At 44.2% G+C, this 22,190-nt stretch overlaps 1 protein-coding gene across 4 annotated transcripts; it reads right to left on the bottom strand.

Annotated features, from left to right (window-relative positions):
- Positions 1-72: 72 nt before the first annotated feature.
- On the bottom strand, positions 73-20,389 carry LOC111232842 (protein FAM131A-like). Of its 4 annotated transcripts, XM_022760507.1 has the most exons (6): positions 20,104-20,389; positions 19,841-19,986; positions 9,688-9,781; positions 9,396-9,578; positions 3,282-3,413; positions 73-1,338 (listed from the first exon to the last, which is right to left on the bottom strand). In XM_022760507.1, the coding sequence occupies exons 3-6, from the start codon at positions 9,755-9,757 to the stop codon at positions 656-658; spliced, it is 1,068 nt and encodes a 355-aa protein (XP_022616228.1). In that variant the 5' UTR covers positions 9,758-9,781; positions 19,841-19,986; positions 20,104-20,389; the 3' UTR covers positions 73-655. The 4 variants fall into 4 exon arrangements, with proteins under 4 accessions (XP_022616228.1, XP_022616227.1, XP_022616226.1 ...); XM_022760506.1 differs by having other exon boundaries at positions 19,841-20,389; XM_022760505.1 differs by lacking the exons at positions 19,841-19,986; positions 20,104-20,389 and adding an exon at positions 19,168-19,238.
- Positions 20,390-22,190: the final 1,801 nt, after the last annotated feature.

Genomic DNA, 22,190 nt, shown 5'->3' on the forward strand with positions numbered 1-22,190 from the left:
GGGGGGGGGGGGGGGGGGGGGGGGGGGGGGGGGGGGGGGGGGGGGGGGGGGTTTCGGTAAGGGCAGGTCCCAGGATGCAGTGTCAACCTGCCCTCCCGTGGGAGATGGGCGAGGGGGTAATACAGAACAGCTGAGATTACAAACCGGGCTCAAGACCGGGTCAGCCCATCGATTTCAGCACTTGCAAAACACATGCAAAGATAAATCAGAGTTTTGGACTCAGTCATTCTGTCTGCCTTGGCGGTGGCGTCCGTTTTTTTTATTTTTTTATTTTTAGAGTCACTTTCACAGGTAGGGACGGAGCCGAAAACTGAGAGCGTCATACCCTCGGGTAAGTCGTTGTACCGCCGTGGCGGGTCCAACACTCCTGCTCTCACGCCGATAGAAAAGATTGTTTGGACGCCTTCAAAGGAAAAAAAAAGAGTTGGTACATCGAAGGGGGACGAAGCGACGGTGGAGAGGAGGGGAAGAAATGCTGCAAGTAAGGCAAAGACGGATGATTTACATTTTAGTCAGAGGAAGAAAAAAAGTTTAAAAAAAAATAAAACATGCGCAGATGTTCAAACTTTTCAGACGCCATGGAGGAGTTGATGCAGAAAAAGAAAACCCTCCGAAGAGCTCGGAGGAATTAAACACTGAGGCGAAGAGAGAGGAGTCATTGGTTGTTTGGCGCTCCTGCCCTCTCCTCCTCCTCCTCCTCTTCCTCTTCATCCTCCTCATCCAGCGACACCACCCCAGAGGAGGCCACGTCGGAGACCCTCCTGCGCGGGTCGTAGGCAGGAGGGTACTCCACCCCATTCCCCTGCGCCTCCACCTGGCACACGGTGTTCTCGTAGTCCTTGCAGGAGGTGTCGTCGTCCTCGCCCGGCGACAGGTACGTCTCAGAGTAAGACATGGAGTAGCAGGGAGAGTCCTGACCCCCGCAGGGCCTGATGCCCCGCCCTCCTCCACCCAGGCTGTGGAAGACGCAGTCCCCGCCGCCGGGCCCGCTCTGCCCCGCCCTCTGAAGTCGCGCCAACAGCTCCTCCCCTCCCTGCAGCGCCGACAGGATCTTTGCGGCGAGCTCGGCGACGTTGCTGTGGGAGTGGGTGCCGCGGTGGCCGCCCAGGTCACGCAGCAGCGGGTGGTGCTCGTCCAGGCTGCAGAGGCTGGAGCACAGGGTGTCCGGGGAGCCTGCCGTTGGGGAGGGCTCTCCGCTGCCGCTTCCCTCTCCGCCGCTGCCGCTTCCCTCTCCGCCGCTGCCGCCTCCGCTCTCGCAACAGGGCCCCCGCAGGCCAAGGTGTTGGCAAAGCTGGCTGTGGATCAGGTCCTTCAAGTACGGAGGGTACGACGGCACATCTAGAGGGAATGATACAGACTGTGAACATGAAGTCTTGAAGGAAGAAGAACAACGATAAGAGAAGAAATATGAGAGGGAACGGTTTTCTGCATGGACACTGAGAGTGAGTGAGCATCAGGTATTTATAATCTCACTGTACATGTAGCCACAACTGAAAAAACGTCACTCTTCCTAGTCATTATTTACACGTTTACTCATTTAAAGGTACCCTGTGGAGATTTTTACCACTCCTGGTCCTACAGAGCAACATTTTGATGAGCGGGTCTCAGTTTTGTTTGTATCTCAGGTTTGACTAACACATGCACCTGCCAACAGCTCCCTGCTCCTCCACTGACTGATAGTTGGCAGCAGCACATGGCAGAAAAAAGAAGCCGACTATTTGGAAAACACGGACGTAAACAAAGCGGGAAGGGATGTCATTCAACATGTTTGTTAGGCCTCAAATGTGCTCACAGTCCTGCACAGGTCCCGTACCCAAAAGCTGCAGAATCCAGCTCCAGCTGCAGAACCGACCTGTTACCTGCAATTATCTCTAACTCAAATCCTGCGACACGACCTGCACCTATCATCAGTTAAAAACCCATCCTTACATGGGGCTTGCATGAAGACTGACAGCTGCTCTCTCAGTTCTGAACTAATGATGAATTGTGTCGCAAGAACTCGACGGTTAATGAGGCTTATTCAACTGGTTGAGATGTATTTTCATTTGTATTTTCTGTTTAATTATTTCTCCCCGCCCACATTTAGGTGATCTTTACCTTTACCTGTACCCGTGAATGAATATAAACATTGTTTTTTTTTAACCCATTACGCATCATTTTTGTGGGTTACCTATGGGCACCTGACCTGGTGCAGGAGCCACAGGGAACCTTTAACAAGAATAATTTTGTGCTGGATTTTTTTTAAGTTTCCACTGCTAAAAGAAAATATAAATAAAAATATCATTAATTCATAATTAATACTATTTTAGGAAGAAAAATATCATATTGAAGTATCATTGCATTTACTGTAGTCACTAACAGAGTCTGCAGCTGGATGTGTTAAGTAAGAATGCCAATTAGATGAATGAAAAAGTCCTAATTTATTAGTTTTAAAAATACCAGCAGTGGAAAATGATAGGAAAAAGAAAAAGCAGTTAATAAGAATAAAAAATATGACATTGTACCTCAAGTATAAGATTTGTTTTGTGACATACAGTAGAAAAATGCAAAAATATCAACATATTAGTAACAAATCAAACAACTTAATACAACAATACAAAGAAACCAGCTGCAAATTCAAAATGTGATGACGTCTACTGTCAGTTTCTACATTATGTGTCCACAACAGCACTGAAGGTCAAAATCTACGTGGCAGCACAGTGAAGAGGAAGCGGGCTTTACAGTCGTATTGACTCTGATCAGGTTTCATGTAGAGTTGATTAATGTCACGGGTTCATGTGAAACTCACTGTTCATTCACTAAATGGTCTTTGCAGAGGGTGAGAAGCTCGAAGGAGAAGGAGATGAACGTTTTGAAGTTACAGCGACACCGCTGTGCTGAATGTTATTAGCTGCTGCTCAGGTTATTGGTGGTTCAGTGTAAACAAAATGAAAGCACACACACACACACACACACACACGGTTAAACACCGTGTATTTATAACCTCCTCACGCACCGTTCTCACACAGACTGTCTCTGCAGCAAAGGAAATGATATTAAACTTGCAGGAGGGATATCAAATTGCGCCAGGGAACAAAAAAAAAAAAATGTCGGGAGAGGATGAAAAGTAGGGCACTGGGACAATGAACGATACAGGGGGAAAGATGGATGAGGAGGAGGGTGTGTGATGGGGTTTTAAGAAGGAAGGGCACAATATGAAGGAAATAAAATATGATTTAGCTTCACCGCGGCTATTACTATGTCGAGGTACAGTGTGTGTGTGTGTGTGTGAGTGCGTTTACCTGTGCTCTGTGTGGTGGGCTCGTTGGCAGGCAGAAAGTCTTCATCATATGAGTCATCATTGGACTCGTCGCCATCCACAGATGACCAGGCTCTCAGCTTAGCCTCCGCGATGGCGAACTGCTCTGCCACACCTTCAAAAAACACACACACACACGCACACACATTATATATACAACACACATGAGTTGCACGTGTACGCAATCAAATACACGGTTGGCATGGTAACAAGAACACAGAGCAGAGCCGATGTGTGTCTCCATGTCATGTCGCTCTTTTTGATTGGCAGCGTGCACAGCGTAGTGTTAGGCCGGTCGGAGAGACAGCGTTCCCATTACAGCCAGTGTTGTTCAGCAGTCATTTGGCTGGTGCACTTAAGATGGCTGTCACTGAGTGTTTGATAGTGTTTGTTATGCAGGTTGTAATTCCTGTGGGTGCAGAGGAGACACTAAGTTGGAAGAAGCACAAGACAAATATCTGAATGTCAAAGGAAACACCGAGAGAAAAACACTCCTTACTGAAAATCGTTTTAAAACACATTTCAAAAAATATCTTTTATCTAAATTGAATTTTGTGTGACTGGGTGTGTATTACTTCTCTAGAACATTTCAAGTCTTTATTATTAATCCATCTCATCTCTATGTTCATTTTATGTCTTTTCATGTGAAGCACTTGGTGCAAGTCATTTCTTTGTTGTGAAGCACTTTGTGCTACATTTCTTGTTTGAAAGGTTGAAAAGATTATTATTATTTAATATTATTGTTATTTTAGATATTTTCTCTTTTCTACTCTACGTGACTTTTTGTATATTTGATGATGTATTGCTTTATGTGGTATGTTTTTAATGACTGGTTGAAATGTTTCCTTCCTCTCCTGCACTATTTGTAGATCTTTTATTGTGTAATGTCTTACTGTAACTTTCTGTGCAAATAAATAAACTAAAAGAAAGTGCAGGTAAAAAACCAAACATTGAGTGTGGTGGAATTACCTGTAGACTAATGGCTCACATGGTGAGTTCAGCATGATGCACATTTCTGGAGCAACAATTCCATCAACACAACGGATCAATACTATTCTCACCACCCTGCTACTATCAGATTGTTTTGGTTTTTTTTAAACAGAAATGCTTAAAGTCTACTGATAAAGACTGGAATAAAATGACTTTTAATTTGAAAAAAAAAAACGCAGGAAGTGTTGAATTTCATCTATAGTAGCTTATCATCAATCAAGAGAGAAGGCAAATTAATGACAGAATGCAAAATGAATGAACACACATTGTCGTGTGTGTGTGTGTGTGTGACCCAATGTGTGTGAGAAACAGTAAGAATTAGGAATAAAAGCCAGACTCTTTGCACCTGATGTGCATAAAGGCCCCAGACAGTACTTGAGAAGTTTCAGTGCTTGAGGTTTTATTTTGTGTGTGAATGTAAAACCACTTCAGCTGCTTTTTGTCGCTCTACATGCGTCCATATTGCAGCACAATCCTGTAAACAATAGCAAATTCAGGTCAGCTACTAAAACCTGGATTTTCAAATCACAATCCTTGCAGATTTTTACAGTGGTTATATGTTTATTTGCCCATAATGATAACTCCAAAGAGAGGACATCACTGTCTGTATTGTTTGGTTGAGGTGACTCAGCATGTGCCAGAACCAGTAAGCCACAAGGTCCAAGTGACCAATCACCTCCAATTATCGTCAGCAGCTGACCAATCAGAGTCCCGCTCTCTCTCTCTCTCTCTCTTTTTCCCCTTCATCTCCCTGCTTGCCCTCTTCCTCTCAATCCATCTGTTTTGTATTCCTCCCTATTCATCCGCTCTCTCTCCTTCACGTCCTGCCTTTCTTCCAGTCGTCTCTCTCAATAAAACGCTCTATCGACTCACCTCCCTCTCCCCTCCTGTTCCTACCATTCCCTTTTCTTTCACCGAGCAATCTTTCAGCCTTGTCCCTCACTTCTCATTTTGATTTCTATCTCTCTGACTCTCTCTCTCTCTCTCTCTCTGACTCTGTCTCTGGTTATTGCTCAGTATTCATGTGTTGTCTCCCACGGGTGAGATCGATGCTCTCATTCATCCTTCACTGTAGCTGGGCCCTGAACTCTCCTCACAGACACTGGCACATCTTCTAGCGAATGCTTCTCTGAAGTTCTCCTTTGAAAGCTTATTTTTTTTAACTCAGGAAGAAAGAGCGTTTTCACCCACATACATACTTTTTTTATGTCACTGACCCACATACCCACAAAAATGCCTTAAATTGGGATAAAGAGATGGTGCAGATAAACACACACTCAAATCTACGTTCTTGTTCTTCTGTGTGATCGACCCTAAAATCATTCCCAGCAACATTGAGGAGGTGACCTTGTTTAATACCAATCATAAGAATATTTCTTAACAACATCATCTGATGGCAAAATACAAGCTAAAATATATTTTGCTTGAAATCAGAGTAAATATCTTAATGCTACAAAAAAAAAAGAAAAATACGAAAGTGCCAGGTTTTATATTTAAGTAAAATGTTAACTAATGCAGAAGATCTCGCCTTGTTGAGAATTTACTTGAGACTGATGTTCAAGCAGAGACTCGTGCGGTTTGGAGGCAGAGAGGTTATTTTCTGTAGACGCTACAATTTACTGTCGTTCCCTAAACGCCTCATGCGCAGGCTATTGGTAGATGCTAGCTAGGTGGCTATGCACAGAAAAGCCTGTCGTCCCCATTCAGTTATTACAGCGAATGCAACTCAAACAGGCGTGTTAGTTAGTTTGAAAAGAGTGAAATAATGTTTATAATTCTAATGTATTATTCAACTGTTCTCATCTGATGAATAAAAGTCTGATAATTACTCATCGTTTAATGATTTTTGAGAGGAACTGCAGGGCTGAGCGATCATTTTCTGCAGGTTTGTCACTACGGGTAACCCCCTTTCACATTACACACAGATATGAGATCTGTTTCTAGTAAAAAAAAAATATTGATTACAGGCGCTTTAAGAAAAACTGAGGCAGTTTCATTATTGTGCCAGTTCCCAGTTTTTACTACCCAACAGGCTTGTCTGCTGCTGGGATGGTGTAAACCTGATGAGAAAGATGTTTGAAAGAAATTTGCAGTGTCACAGCAGCAAAGTACAAGAAAGAAAAACTGCAAAATGCCAGTAACAAAAGATAAATAATAGATAATAATATAATAAATACAATTCAATATTTGCAAAAATTTACAAAATAGCAGCACAGTGACATGAGCCTCTCTGTGTGTCGGTCAAGGCTGGGAGGCAGTTTCATGCGGTACAGAGAGACACTGCAGCGTTACAAAAATGTGTGTGTGTGTGTGTGTGTGTGTATGTGTTGGCAGAAGTCAGTCTGTCAATAGGACAACCACACCTGCAATTTCAATTCTGAGGATGGCCCCTACACTCTCACACACACACACACACACACACACACATCGGCGTGTTCTACTGTAACCAGATTTTATACACATCAAAGATTCACTTCACACATTCGAACACGCTCGCTTGATGTGCTAACACGCTCGCTGACATTCACGCAGTGCGTCCAGTCACCCGCAGGAACACTGTCACCGTTACAAGGAGACAGTTGACAAAAATAAAAAGGAGTCAGCACAAGTGGCAGTTCCCTGATGGGGGTCGGTGCACGGTGATGATGTAAGCAGATGAGACAAGGAGAACTACATAATGTATAGCAATAACTCCCCAGGATTACACCCTGTTTTTGTGCCTTTTACAAACATACAATGTATGACATGAATGACCAGGTTTAAACTGTCCTAAAAAACCATCTATGATACTCAATATCTATTTAAAGAATATACGAATTGCTTGATTTAAAAGAAATTTGACGAATCATTTTGGGTACTTTGAACTTTGTCAGCTTAATAAATTGGCTTGTTTGAATCATCATTACAGTCGCACATCGCCAAAGAGCACTGAAATGGATCTTAAAGAAGAGAAGGCCTGGAAATAGTAAGATAAAAGAGAGGACAGAAGAAAAGGAAGGAGAACGGAGGAGGCACAGAGGAAAATCGCTCAGTCATGGTGGCACTAGCCAGGAGCAAAACCTTACTGTGCAAATTAACCTTGAGAGTCTGCATTGCAGGGAGCGAGCGAGAGAACGGAGGGAGAGCGGGCAGGAGGGACGGGGGTGAAAAAGAGTGAATAAAAGGGGAGATAAAGAGACGGGCAGAGAGGAATATTAAAAGAGGGGACAATGTGAATGGGAGAGAGGAGGAAATGAATCGAGGGCAGGGCAGGAGTGAATGAAAGAAAAGTAAAAGATGGAGTGAGTGAGTAAAAGATAAAGGAGACGGATGAGCTGAGGAACAAAACATCTGTGTATGAAAAGAGTTAAGAGCAACAAAAATGAAACGTCCCATTCACACCCAGGTGGACAGGTGGACGGGACGAGTCAGCCCGGTCCAGTAACGCCGCTGTGTGGGCTCTACTTGTTTTTGCCTTTGACAAGGAAGTGATCGTCCAAAGTTTTCTGACATGCAGCGTGAAAGGTAGACACAAGGGCGTTTGGCTGAGGACGGTAGGGACATGTCTCTCCCAATAGTTTCGGAGGACAGAATTGTCCCTACAGATATTTGAGCGAACTTGTTCGCATTAAGTTTGGAGGGAAGTCATATCAGATCATTCCGATAATGTCCTCCCTTTGATTGGCCGAGACTATCTGGAGGCTCACGTCATGTACAAATATCGCACTCAGTGTCAGTCCAGAGATAGTAGTAGGTAGGTAGGTAGTAAACTAACCAGCCAGCACTCACTGGGATTTAAAATGACCTTACATTATTAAATTGTACTGATGCATCAGTTGATTATCAGCATTTTACTGTTGTAGCTGGTCAAGGTGGAGCTAGTTTTAAATGTGAAATCAAGGGAAACTGCAGCGATGGTGGATCTACAGAGTATAAACATGTTGATGTTGGATGCAAAAATATTGTTTGATTTTTCTCTTTTCGATTAACGAGTAATTTCCTGAAGTTTACTTTCTTTTAATCTTTGATCTGTTACTATGTATAGTTTTTTTTTTAAATGTAAATACGGTCGATATGTCGATATGGAAACCACTCGGTTGACAGCATAAAAAAAAGTCATCTTTGTTTTGGAGGGGTTGTTGTGTCCTTATCAATGTTTCGACCAAAACCTACACGCTTGGGTAGACATGAGGTTAAAAGACCTTTCGACTTCCTGGATGGACTTTTTTCTTAAAGGGACAGTGCACATATGTCGAAATCAGTTCATCAAAACTCCGCCTGTAAACAGCTGAATAATGTTTTCTGTGGTGCTAGAGAAAATAACCTTGATGGTGTCGTGGTGGTGGAGTTTGAAAGATGTGGATTTGCATTATGATAACTGTAGACACTGTTTTGGAGCATACTCGTGAATAAAAGGACATTTTAGGATTTGCTGTTTTGATTCTTTTTAAATCTGTATCTTGTGAGGCCCCCAACTTTGTGGAAGGGCATTACTAAATTAATGAAGAGTCTGGCAGATCCAATAGCTTTCCATGGGCTAATCATTCTGTGTGCATTTACACCTTGAATTAATGTATTCTCCTCCATCCAGATAAGCTGTCAAACGTGCATGTTTAAAACAGCTTGAAATGGGGAATGAAAGTATTTTTTTCTGATATGATTTCTGAAACTGTGTTAATATGATTTTACAGTCTGCCACTGTAAATTATGAAAAAACCGAGCTTGTTTGAGGCTAAATTCTGCGCATCCATGTCTGTAAAAGGCTTGCTGGGAAGAGTTTTCCTTTAATTATCTCAGTATTTTTAACATCTTGATTGTAACCGACTGGAATTAATGACCAGATAAATATTCATCTGCTCCTTTTTAAACATGTTCAGCTTTTTGTTATGATGGTTTTCCATTTAATTAGGATCCCGTCTGTGATCTTTCATCATTAATTCACACATTTTTCCAAAGCCCTCTTGCCCTAGGTGTGTGAATCATCTCTTCAGTGCGTTTGTTGTCAACTGGCCTGTGCACATACAAAAAAAAAACTCTCTTTCATATTGAACTTGGGAGTGTAGCACAGCGGGGTGTTTTAATATTTATGTAATAAACAAATCCCACACACAGTCAACAGAAGTCTTACCAGCAGCGAAGCGTGCCTCCTGTTCTCCCTCGGTGAGGTCAGAGTAAGAGTTGAAGTCTGATTCGAGGGCTGCTGGAGTGTCTATAGGCTTACACCAGCCTTTCCACTCTATCAGGTGGGCTACTCTGCCCTGCGCCATCGCTGTAGGCTTTGTCACATGGTCCTTCACTACCTGGGAGATTCCTACAAGGCAAACATAAGGGGTTAGGCTACAGCATAACCTTGAAATGTGTGCGCATTCACAGTGGGGTCAAAAAGTCTGTATGTTAAGTGCAAATGTTTTATTACTCACCATGCAGGGAGGATCGCGCTAATGCAGCAATCTCTTGAATGGTAAGAGCTCTTCTTGATTTTGGTAACATTTCAATGGTGTCATCAACATTCACCTGCAATCACAATAAAAAAAAAACAAAAAAAATGAGTGTGACTCTCTGGAAAACATATTCGTGAGCTGATGTCAGCATGAATGAGAGCCAGCCTCAGTCTGAATACATCCTGCCATCACTCACTGGAAAAACCCAGCGTTGTCTTTTGATGGAGGAGGAACTTCAACTACTTCAGTGCACCTCAAGGCCTTGGAAATCGAAGGTTTTTTTCTCTTTACACACCAATACATGTTTTAATAAGTCACAAGCTGTATGCCAACAACACACACGTGCATCCATGTGCATGCATACATGCACAGAGCTGGACTGAGAAATGCATCTGCAGCCACTCATAAGTCGTGTAATCGATGTATGTAGTGCAGCATATTAAAAGGTTAAAAACAATTATGACCTAACATCTGATTGATATATTATTTTATGCAGAAGTGTAGAAACGAATATCTAAAAAGCCAACAACAACAAGAAGAAGTGCAGCGATACTGGTGGCTAGTTGTAGCCACATGTTTGCTGTCGTGGTTTGTTAAATTAGCCCGCTGGCTAATTAGCAAACTAATAGCTTGTTCAGGTAACTGAACTGACCCTCCTCAAACTGCAGCTCAGCGTTTTTTGCTGCAACTACGGCTGCAGAGAAGGACGCATAAAAAGAAAAAGAAGTACATCTTTGGTTCTAGTTCGGTTGCTGTATATTTGCACATTATCTGAACATAGCACAGTCGACCTCTGGCGCCAGATGTGGATGTTAGGATATTGTTGATGCATCTGCAAATATTGAGTTAATTATAAAAAGAAAACTTCTCCAAAGAAGAGTAATAACGCTCTGTGCCCACACGGCTAGATAGGTTATTTCCTTGGTAAACAGAACCAGACAGAAGGCGAGAGATGGACCCCCTCCTCTTTGTGTCTGTCCATCAAATCTGTCTGCACTGTAAAGTCAAACCACAGAGGGAGTATCAGGTGTTGACAAGTTCCTTTGTCTACTAACCCTTTTTATAGCTCTACCTGTACCTCACGTGGGAAACAGGGCACGTCAACAGCAAAGGCCGCACGCAGAGCTGACGCTACCGTGTTGTTACTCAATATGGGTCAACACACACGGCTGACTGAGCGGTTTGATGACGGATTTAGGCAGACGAGTGTCTCTCAACAGGTACAGATTGTGTCCAGTCGCGTGGCGGTGACGGATCGCAGCTCTCCGACGCTCTAGTTTCACCTGTTTTCATTCAGACAAACATCACACGCCGAGCTACTTGCGACTGAACAAATAGTAAACATAATATGTATTTAGATTGTTAAGTCTCGCCTTTCTGTATTTCTCCTTTTCATCATTTCAGCCCACGCTTGATTGCAGTTAGCTCATCCCAGAAGCATCACCCTGACCTTGTCCTGCCAAATCCATTTAACAGCAACAAAACACCAAGCAAATAAATAAAATAAAAAAATAAAAACAAACAAACAAAAAAATTATCCGTGAGAAAGGCTATGCAAGAGGGAAGGGGGATCCCGGGCTTACGATGGCATCAGCGGCTGCCGCGAGGCGTGATAATCCTCTTGTGCCACAGAGCAGCTCACAGATCAGAGGGAGGATAATCTGCTGGAGATGTGACATAGACCCTCGAGGAGTGTTAGAGTGATATATTGTTTTGGCTTCATTGTTTTAATAAAAAAAATCATAATATCAGGCAGGTATTGTTGTTGGTCCCCCCCCACCCCCCCATCACATCCAGTGGTTATATAAACGGTATTTCAGGGACATTTCTATTCAGACAAGAACAAAATTTGGAAAGACAGCGTGTCATTTCCTGGAGCTTGGAAAGCACAGTATTTTAGGCGTGAATCAGTATGAGCTTTTGAGAAACCTTGCGCTCGAGCATCACCGCGCCACAACACCGCTGGCTGCCGACTCTGCTCCTTCATTCACCCCCTCCCCTCTCCGCTCCCCCACTGCCCTACTGAACAAGCAGAGCGAACACAGAGGAGGACGTGAGCGTTACTCAGAACAGCCCGAGCGCTTCAAATGAAAACCACTGTGTCACATCTTTCCCATCACACGTACACAGACCGAGCTGAAGACTTGAATTTAAAAAGCTAAATATCCCAAACTAGCGCACGTGGCACACTCATCTAGATACCTGGCCCTCATAAGAAGAAAAGCTGCACAAATCCAAACACACCACCTGATGTCAAGAGGCCATAAATCTTCATGGTCTGCTGAACGCAGACAGTGGAGAGGCTGTTGTGATGCTGCTCAGGTTCACGTTTGGCTTTTGAATCATTGGTTAACTGTTTGTCTCCATCAGTGAGTGAGTGAGTGAGTGAGTGAGTGAGTGAGGTGGACAAACACGGCCTGGAGACAACGCAGAGAAAAACACAGCAGATCCTTCAACACAATGCACCTGCTAGGAGTGGAGAGCAAGGCAGGCCGCAGGCTGACAGCAGGTGACTGGTGTCTCCCTGTCTGCATCACCTTGAAACCAGCACACACACACGAAAGCACACTTCGAGGATTTTATCAGTTGTGTGTGTGTGTGTGTGTGTGTGTGTGTGTTTCAGGATTAAATCATGATTTAGATTTCTAAGTTAAATAGACGGCCACAAGGCTTTTTAGGTGTTGTTATATCACTTGGAAAACAAATGTTAGTGCTCTGGCAAAAATCCTTTTTGTTACTGTTCAGCCTCAAAACAACGCCACAGGTTTCCTCAGTGGCTAAGATGTATTTTCTATTTATGCTCTAATTAAGGTTACGTCACAGGAAAGATCTAACTTGAGCTGAGACGAATCCCCTTTCTCTTATTCATCAAACGTCAACTGCAAAACACAACAGCCTGTTGCATGCATTGCTCTTTCAGTTCAAACGCAAGCACACACACACACACACACACACACACACACGGAATTCATTATACCAAACTGAACAAGGGGGCGAGCCATGAATGGTTTAAGTGGAACAGACCGGCGTGATATCTGCTTCCCGTGGTGGAAAATAACCTGAACATCCTTCTTCTTTGACATGCCACGTTTCTGCATCCATCCCTCTCTCTCTCTCTCTCTCTCTCTCTCTCTCAAGTTTTCCACAATGGGAACATTTCTATGGCAACCGGTCGCCATGTAACAATTCCTCCCGGTAAGCCTGCGAGCTTGAATCGCTGATGATGTCACACACTCAGAAGACCAACCGACGGCCACAGCAGCCAAATTAATGAGACTTGCACGTGCCCTCCTGCGTTTACTTACTGTGGACGCTGCTGCTCGAAGATGCTACGTCTGACACGGGCGTCATGGATGAGGCTCTTTGCATCATCGCAGCCAAATTTAATCTCACTTGTTGCATTATAAAAGACAACAATAATTTGAATTATTTGCTGATACAAAATCTGACCTTTATGTATCTTTTTTTTTGAGGGGGGGGGGTTTCTTGAAGTGCAAAGCATTAGAGAGCCCTTCCTCTTTAAAAGAGATTTGATAAGATCAGCAGTCCAGCCAACCTGTCTCTCACCACGGTGAGTATTCAATAACAGCTCTCGTCCGTGAGGACCGAGAGGCTGCATTTCATAATGGATCACTTAGGCGCTGCTAATCGTCACCTCTCTGGCTCGCTGCGACACATCAGATTCACACCCAGATGGTGCGCCTGATGGATGGATAAAAGGAGGCAAGGTGGATTCATCATCCTCATTACCTTCATTATCATCATCATCTCTGAGACAATTATAAGCGTCCTATTACCTTAAGAATATTTTTTGCCTTAAGGTCCAGAGATTCTACATATACATACAGTAGGATATAGGCCTTCATGTAGATTTAAAAGTAATTTTCTAAACTGACAAACCTGTGGGCTTCTTAGGTTTTGATGGTTCTTTGTAGAGCCCTCACACTAACCAAAAAGCCATTTAAGCCCTTTCTATTATATATATCTTGCTAAATCATTGCTACGACAAGCTATCAGGGGGGCTCCTTCCAATCTTTGGAGCAGGATATCCTGTTAGTCCACCTAAATCTGCATTTAACAGGCCAGAAACCAGCAGAAAGGAACATGTGTCTGCAGGCTTGTGACTTAAAATGAAAATTTAGGTAGCTGACAGTAAGTCTCACTGACCACACCTTTCAAGAAGAACTTTCATTTTACATTTTGTCCAAAGGCGAGAAGCATTACATTCTGTATCACATGAGATTCCATTCATTTAAAATCCTAAATTAAAAATTAATTGTTAATTAGGCTGAATGACTTGCAAATAATTAGAGACCAACTGGTTAACACTAATGAAAACTAAAATGGAGAAAGAACTCAAGAGTTGAAACACACATTAAAGACTTGGATGGCTTGATTAATAAGGTAATTATCAAACCAGGAAGGGTTGAGAAAATAATTTTCTGCTTCACGTGGCGCATTACATTTCAGACTGTCAGCATTGATTAGCCATATCTGCTAGGTGCCTACCTAGGTTTTGGTGCACTGGGCTGCTTGTAGCCTGGCTCAAATCATGTGAGGTGATGTATGCAGAACATCCCATAATTCACGTAACGATAAAAACTAATATCCATAGAGTATTTAATTCCTCACAGTTAGCCAACTGGAATTGACTTTTCCATACACAATAATTAAAACAATAGTCCGGGCTGATTTAAATATCCAGCGTACTTATTTATAACTTATGTGACCACATATTATGGCTGAAACTGAATTATTTAGCAATTATTTAGAATACGACTAATAACAATAATATTGATGATGTTTAGATTCCACAATAGGGGATTGATAAATTAGCTTATTTACTATATGGAGCATATAAGCTTTGTATAGACCTACCCAAGGTGCTTTAAATTTGTTATATAGGCCTATACAGTAGTCTGTTTTCCTATAGTGTCCTTTTACTAACCATTACTGTAGATTAAAGGGTCACAACAGCAACACTTGTAATAACAACTTTATTGTTTTTTTCATAGTAAAGTTGTCTTTACATAATGTGTTTTACTGGAGTTGTGCCAGAATTCATAAATCTCATATCATCAAAAATTTCTCAAATAACTGATTGAATAAGATAGCATAGTTTAGCATCCAGGCTAATCAATGCAAAATGTCAATTTTGCATGAGAAGACCTGTTCTCTTAAATGGCGCCTGACTTGCACTAAATTCAATGCCTCATTTGCTTAATTTGAATCTTCACTGCCCATTATAAAACACTTAGAAATGTCTACTAACCTTCGTTTTAATGATAGAGTGGGCTATAGGGAGAATGCAGGAGCTGTCAGTTGAGCTACATTAGCTAGGCTAGGCTAGGCTAGGCTAGGCTACATTACAAAACCAGACCAATGTTAATTTTTAACAGAGAGAAAGAGTGAGAGAAAAGGAGAGAGAAAGATAGAGAGAGAGGGAGAGAGAGAGAGAGAGAGAGAGAGTTAAGGGCACCTCGCTGAAGTCCAGTGCGCCCAAAGGTGCTGTCAGAATCAGTCTGCGCGCCAAGCAGGTCCGCGTGCTCCCCAAAAGCGCGAGGTCAGACAGGGAGCTCGCCGCGCTCCAGTCCACGCGCAACGAACCGTCAACCGCCACTGTCAGGAGGAAGAGAGCCACGTGAAGTTAATAGCAAAATGAACAGTCGTAAAAACCTATAGTAGCTCCGCACCATGGAATCGCTCTTGAATAAAAAATGAATATTATGACAACAACGCTTCCACTTTAATGTGGCAGTTAAATGTTGTTGTTCATAATACGTGTATTTCTATCACTACAAGAATGACCAACTATGAGTTTTGAGGATTTGGTTAATCCTGTTGCCTTACGGTCATAGTTGCAATCACCATGCCAACCCATGACTCCACGGGGATCTCAGGGCAGCTGCTGAGGGGCGATGACCATATAAGGGAATGTGATGTTGCCATATCTCACTGCAGGCTACATATCACTGAAGAATACCCCCAATCAGAATAAAAGCCAGTTTCCAAGAGTCTTGAAAAGGGATATATAAACAAACAATGGGGAGGGGGTTGAAAGCAGAGATTCAAAGTAAAACCAAAACTCAAAAATATTTCAAAGGAAGTTGTTTGAAGATTTCATATACATTTTAAATTGTTTTTTTTACAGCACCCTCAGGATGTAGTTAGGCTTTCACTGAGGGTGCTGTAGAACTTAAAAAAGCTCTTTCGGCGTGTACCATGCACTTTCACTGAGGGTTTACTTCCCTTATTTTTATTATGTATGGTACAAGTCTAAATGTTGGGCTCGGCCTTAACAGAACCCTTTACTGCAGCGTACTCTGTAGAGACTACTTGTAGTGAGATAACATAGGGGGGCGTGGAGGCCTGCTTCCATGCACTTTAAAGCCATGCCATGTCATGCAAGTAAGGCTCTGGCAGCAGCCCAAGCCTGTTTGATATTTTATGAAGTTGCTTTGTCAGAGAGGAGGTAGCAGTATAAAACATAAAAAGCACAGAATAAGGGACATGCCTGTGATGTCATTATGCAGTTTTATCCCCTACTTGTTGTTTAGCTAATACAGATTTCTCTGGCGTGAACAGGTCACGTCATCCCCGCAAAAAACATAGGCTAAGCTGCGGAACCAGCGGCGCCACACGGGAGCAACCTCCTGGCCGCAAACGTCCCTTTAATGGCGCACAGATATAGGATTATACGAGTTCAACCTTTCTAACAGCTGCCATCACCATGACCTAACAGCCTCGCGGACCATGATGAACCAGAGGTGCTTATAAACCTGCTGCTGTGTGTGGATGAGGCCTGGCACAGTCCAACACACCTACAGAGCAGAGCGCAACAGCAACATTTCAGCACCTGGACAGCTCCCATCCCATCCGCCACAGAGCTGGAGCTGAAGCTCCCCTCCTCAGTACCTCCGCACACGCACGCGCGTGCATTCCTGCGCGCGCTCGCCACTCTTCAAATCAGATTTGCAAAACCAGATTAAGAGGCGGGCCCTCTAAATGTCAGTGTCCGGCTCCTCTTTCCAGCCCTCCTCTGCGGGGAAGCGTTTCTAGTTACTGTCGATGAAAAGAACAACTCGCTCATTATCGTCGCCAGCACCCATCTCAAATACTGAGCCCAATATCAGGACCGATCACTCACCCGCACCCCCTCCCACCCCGGGTCAAAGACCTGCCGTTTAGCGCGCCGAGCTCAAGTTGCCCACCAACTGAATTCAATATGTGCCATTTAATTGGGTGTGATGAGATCAGATGCCCCGGGGGTGTATTGTGTCGTTGAATCTGGGGCATCTTCGTCAATGAAAGTATTGTTTGGAGTGAGAGATGCGCACTTGTTAGGTATGGCGCAGGATGTGACAGTCATCTGAGCTGCGCAGACCTCTAAAGAGATTTGTTTTTAAGGTGACACATCAGAAACTACTTGACAGAAAATGTTAATATTTCTCATGGGTCGCGTCCCGGTGATGAATGCGTGTTTACTGAGTTTACTTACTGCGACACAGGCACTAAAAAATGCTGGGTTATTTTAATAACTGCCCAACTGCTTGGTTATAGGTTGGGTAGGTTTGATCTAACATTGGGTTAATTATGACCCAGCGCGATGGGTTGAAGATCATTCTTCGCAGTCCGCCATTTTTATGCAGTTTAGGCTTCCAAAAGAAAGACTGGGATGAGAAACATGTATTTGAAATTAATGTTATACATTCTTATACATTTAAAATGAATGGGAACATTTAGTTACACATGGCTGACTTGATATATTTTAGTTGTAGCAATAAAAGAATGGCTGGGACATCATGCGCTTGTTTCATTGTTCCATCATTTCATAAGAGTTTTAATTTAATTTTAACATTAACAGCAGAAGTTGACTGAAAAAATAAGCAATTTAACCCAGAATTCGTGTTGTGTTTTTCAACCCACTATTGGGTAGCTTTAATTCAACAACATAGATATTTTTACCCATTTTTGGGTAGAAGATTTAAGCCAACATGCTCGGTTTTTGCAAATAACCCAAACTTGTGGGTTGTTTTTAACCCAGCAGTTTTAATAGTGTACAGCAGCGTAACAGATTTTAACCGAAATTGCGCACATTTCAACAATGCACAAATAAATAAGTCACTGTTGCTCATATGGGTTTACAGCAATGACCCAGAGTCAGACCAAAGATGCTGAAGGATATGGATCAAATGAAATGGACACAAACACGTCTGATGGAAAAAACGAGACACATTTAACCATGATGGGTCTGAAGGCAATGTTCGTCTTCTTGCTGCAACTTGTGGCGGCTCTCCTGTGAGGGCCTGCGGTCATCCTCCATCTGTGGCTGATCTGTTCATTTGTTCCACGTCTTTTTTCTTTTTTATCTTAATGAATCTCCTTCGTCCTGACTGTGATCTATCTCCAAAAGAGCAAATGAGAACTGCAGTCTTTTTATGTTATTTTTATTTGTTTATTTAGCCTATTTTACTCAGGTCTCTCTCTCTCTCTCACGCACGCATGCACACACACAGACACACACAGACACACACACACACACACACCTTCTCTTTGTGTAGCTCCGGTTGTCGTGGAAACTGCAGATAGAGAAACCTCTGCCGTGCGTCTCTCTGAGAGACTTACGAGTGAATCAACACAATTAGGTCAAGACCAGCAGCAGCGACATGTCACACATATACAGACAAGTCAAACAGGTGGCTGCGATTGACCTACTGTATTTGACACTCTTGATAAACGTGCAGGGAGCGTGCACACGCACGGCAGCCTTTATGTGATGGTTTGTGGGACTATAGGGCATGTCCTTACGCACTCCGAGACAAGGAGACGGGGACAAGGCGCCATAATCATCAAGTGACTGAAGCGACAGATTACACAACCAATTAGAAGCGGAGCGGGGATCTGTGTGACGGATAGATCACAGTTTGGAAGGTCGCATATTACATTTACATAATCTGGAAAAAGGATGGATGAATGGATGGATGGATGGATGGATGTGGGGCAGGTTTGATTTATGGAGGCTACATTGTGTGGTGGTGGTGGTGGTGGTGGTGGTGGTGGTGGCGGTGTTGGGGGGAGACACGCGTCAGAGGTCGGGGTATAGCACACACAGAGGACCGGGCCCACGGCGACATTTACCCGCCAGCGGAGCGGATGGGAGACACGTACAGCAAAGGTGTAAACAACCTGGTGAGCAAGTGGATGCGGTGGCAACAGGAAGCTTGTTTCTTGGCAACAAGCAACTATTGCTGCATGTGTGCATGTGTGTGCCCGGAAGCTTTGATGGAGTCCGTTTAAATCTGGACATCTGTGAATGCAAACTCATATGTGTGTTTTTACTTTAATGCCAAGAAGAGATCATCCCGGGGTGCTTAGAAATAACGAGTGATGTAAGCTACATCAAGATTTTTTTTTTTTTTTTGCGCAATCGCATGCGTAAGGAGCAGAAACGTGTCCTACCTTGCAGCTAAACTGGGTCAGCGCGGTCAGAACCATCGTGTCCGGATGCGTCTTCTCCTCACAAATATAAAAAGCCGTTTAACAGCGCATCCCTCAATGATGTCAAGAGCGCCTCTGCCTCCTCTGTCTCTGCCTGGCGTGCTCACCAAAAAAGCTTCTTGCAACTCTCGTAGCATCGCGATGTTTAGGCTGCAGATACCAGCCCCCCCACCCCCCCCCCCACCCCCTCCATAGCTCCTGTCCCCCACCACCCCACTAAAACGCTCCCCTGCGCACATACACACCATTTAACCTCTAACAGAATGAAACTGTTTAAATTCCACACATCTATAAGGCTTATTTAGATGTAGGCTCCTTATTCGTATATGTGTATATGACTCAGCAGCGCTGTCATGTGTCTCACATCTCGGGCACAGCATGCTGTGCACCACAAGCACCCAAATTCTCTCATAGCCTCTGCACCCGCGAAAGGCTGCAGCAAAACAAATGCGTAAAAAAAAAAGAACCAGGCTTCCTCCAGCGTGCTTTTATAAGAGCAAATTAAAACAACTCTTACCAACTGGCGCTTTGGAGCTGATACAGCCCATTTTCTCAGCTGCATGTAGAGCCTTTAGGAGAGCAATCTATCAAATCTCTTTCCCTAATTTCCTTGTGTAAGAGACGACCAGCGTACCTCACTGATCGAAAGCCTCTGTCACTCTCCTCATCTACGGAGGCTCCGCTGGGTTCCGGTGCGAGCTCAGACCTCCGGAGTGACGCCGAGGGCGGGGGGGAGTCCAGCCATCACTTCTGCTCCGTGTTTTCTGTCTTGTTTACTTGCTTCAAATCCATACACATGTGAAAATAAATAAACCTGTGCTGTTTTATTTTTTATTTATTTTTTTACTTTGAGTTGAGTCTTGTGAGAGTCTGGGATGAGTCTCGGCTCTACGTCACCGGTTGAAGGGTCGAGTCCTGCGGTTCAGCACCACAGCGGACGGACAGCTCCTCGTCAAGCGGCAGCATGAGTTTCAGTCCCGGCCTGGCAGCTGCAGGCGCTGTGGGGTTTCCCCTCTCGGTCACTGCCGGTCAAAGTCCACAGCGAATCGCAACACACGCCAGCACGGATCTGCGGTTCCCTGTGCTCTCCGTGGTGCGTTCCCGGTCAGACGGTGAACCACTGGAGGGTGACACGTTGATGCAAAAATCCCACGCTTAACCGCTTATATACAGCCCAGACGGGTTTCCGCCTCCTTCTGCTGTTTTTTTCTCTGCTAGGTAGAAGCGGAAGGAGACGTGATTGGCTGGTGTCACCTTACAAGCAGGCCGACATGGGGGAGAAGGGCGGGGTTAGTGGTGCGAGCATAAGAGGAGCAAGTTGTCAACTAAGGGATTGCGTTTCCCCTCATCCATACATCAGCTGACATAATGATAAATAGGGAACATGGTGCATATTTCAACAGGTCCAGAGAGGGTCGCAAGTTAAAGGTGCTGGGAAATAATAATAACAGAGCAACACTTGTGCAGAAGGTGAAACATTAAATCATTTTTCCCCCTGTCGAGAATAATCTAAAAAGTCCGCGACAGAAAAGGTCGTGTTGGTCCTACAAACGCCCATGAGCTTTGTAGGCTACATGCTGTTGTGCAGTGATGTAATAATAAGACCGTCCAATTATGGCGGCAAAAAGCACACATGAAGAAAGTGACATTTTTCTCACGCAAGTCTCACCAGAGCCCCGTTTCATCCTCCCCCACCCACCCCGTGTACAGGCCTCGCTCCAGGCTCATTACGACCTCAAAGTCCACGCGCATAAATATAGACAACGTTACCAGAAATAAGCTTGTATGGTCAATCAGAGTGACCCATTATAGCGCAACGTATTGGAAGTGGGCGTGAGTAAATTAAAAAGAGAGGTAGGTCTTTTGTGGCTTGTTTGAAAGCGACCCATTCTTGTCTCCAGGCAGGACGACGCTGGAGCATCTTCATTCTCCCTCAGTCGTTCTTAACGCCCACGAGGGCTCTAATCATAGACCCGCAGAGCTTCTGACCCACGCGGCCGCTCCTCCACTGCACGCGCCTATTATCTGTTACCGGAGAACAGATCCACCCGGGGGTCCTCTGAGAGGCAAGTTCAATTCATCGCCCAGAAAGGGAATGATGCAACTGCCTCTGGATGGCTTACAGACCACATTTACCAGCACACAGTAGCTACTCGGGATGTCTTATTGCGCACTAAGCACCGTGATGGACAGAGGTGCGCAGTGTGGCACAAAAAAAGATTAAAAGATTAACCACATGCCTGAAGTTTGGTGGTTACTGGTAACAGGAAACTATTTCAACCTTTGTCAGTGTATTCATAAGAACAAAGGAACAATACCGAGACGTCTCCCCTTTGTTGTATCAGTTAGATCGGTTCAGTTACACAATCTAAAGCTATTTGGGATACAATGGTCCCGAAAGAGGAGAATTTGGATCACCGATCGTAAATACGCGCGTATTTAGATTGAGACTGAAACGCCACTGGGGCCACAGTGAGTATGTCTTTCAGTGCCATCATGAGAACACTTAGTGAGCAATAATAACCTTACCTAACTTTATTAACAGTAAACATCCTGAAAGTGAATGAGAAACATGAAATCCTGATGGATATGTGTCACACACCAGTCACACTTTGATTTTGGCCCAGGTAAGGTCTCCTCATGATCTGTGATTTCACACTTTACAGCGCAGAGGACTGTAATCTGCTCTCCTCCCTCTCATCCTGCAGTGAGCACTCAGCTCTCATTTCATAACACATCACAGTTGCGGCAAAGCCAGAGCTCATTTAGGCCCGATCGGTCCTCTCCGTGCCACAGCGGCACTTTTTCTGGTGCTCTAGCGCCACCGAAAGGACGCGCTGCAGCACAGGCAGCTGTGGGAGGCAGAGGAGTGCGGGGAGCCTGTTGCGCAGTACAGTACAGTGTGTGACTGCAGAGCTGAGACCGCGTGGCTGTGCTGCATGGGAGAACATGAGAAGATGCCATTATCAAAGGCTCGGCGCAAA

The sequence above is a fragment of the Seriola dumerili genome, unplaced genomic scaffold (assembly GCF_002260705.1).
Source record: "Seriola dumerili isolate Sdu_G_001 unplaced genomic scaffold, Sdu_1.0 BDQW01000337.1, whole genome shotgun sequence".
NCBI classification, from domain to species: Eukaryota; Metazoa; Chordata; class Actinopteri; order Carangiformes; family Carangidae; genus Seriola; species Seriola dumerili.

Excerpts from the sequence above, each read along its gene's own strand:
- LOC111232842 (XM_022760505.1), bottom strand. The coding sequence starts at position 19,203 with ATGGTTCTGACCGCGCTGACCCAGTTTAGCTGCAAG. Across the intron at positions 9,579-9,687 it reads AGCGCGATCCTCCCTGCATG|GAATCTCCCAGGTAGTGAAG; the intron begins GTGAGTAATAAA and ends TTTGCCTTGTAG. Across the intron at positions 3,414-9,395 it reads GGAGGCACGCTTCGCTGCTG|GTGTGGCAGAGCAGTTCGCC; the intron begins GTAAGACTTCTG and ends TGTTTTTTGAAG.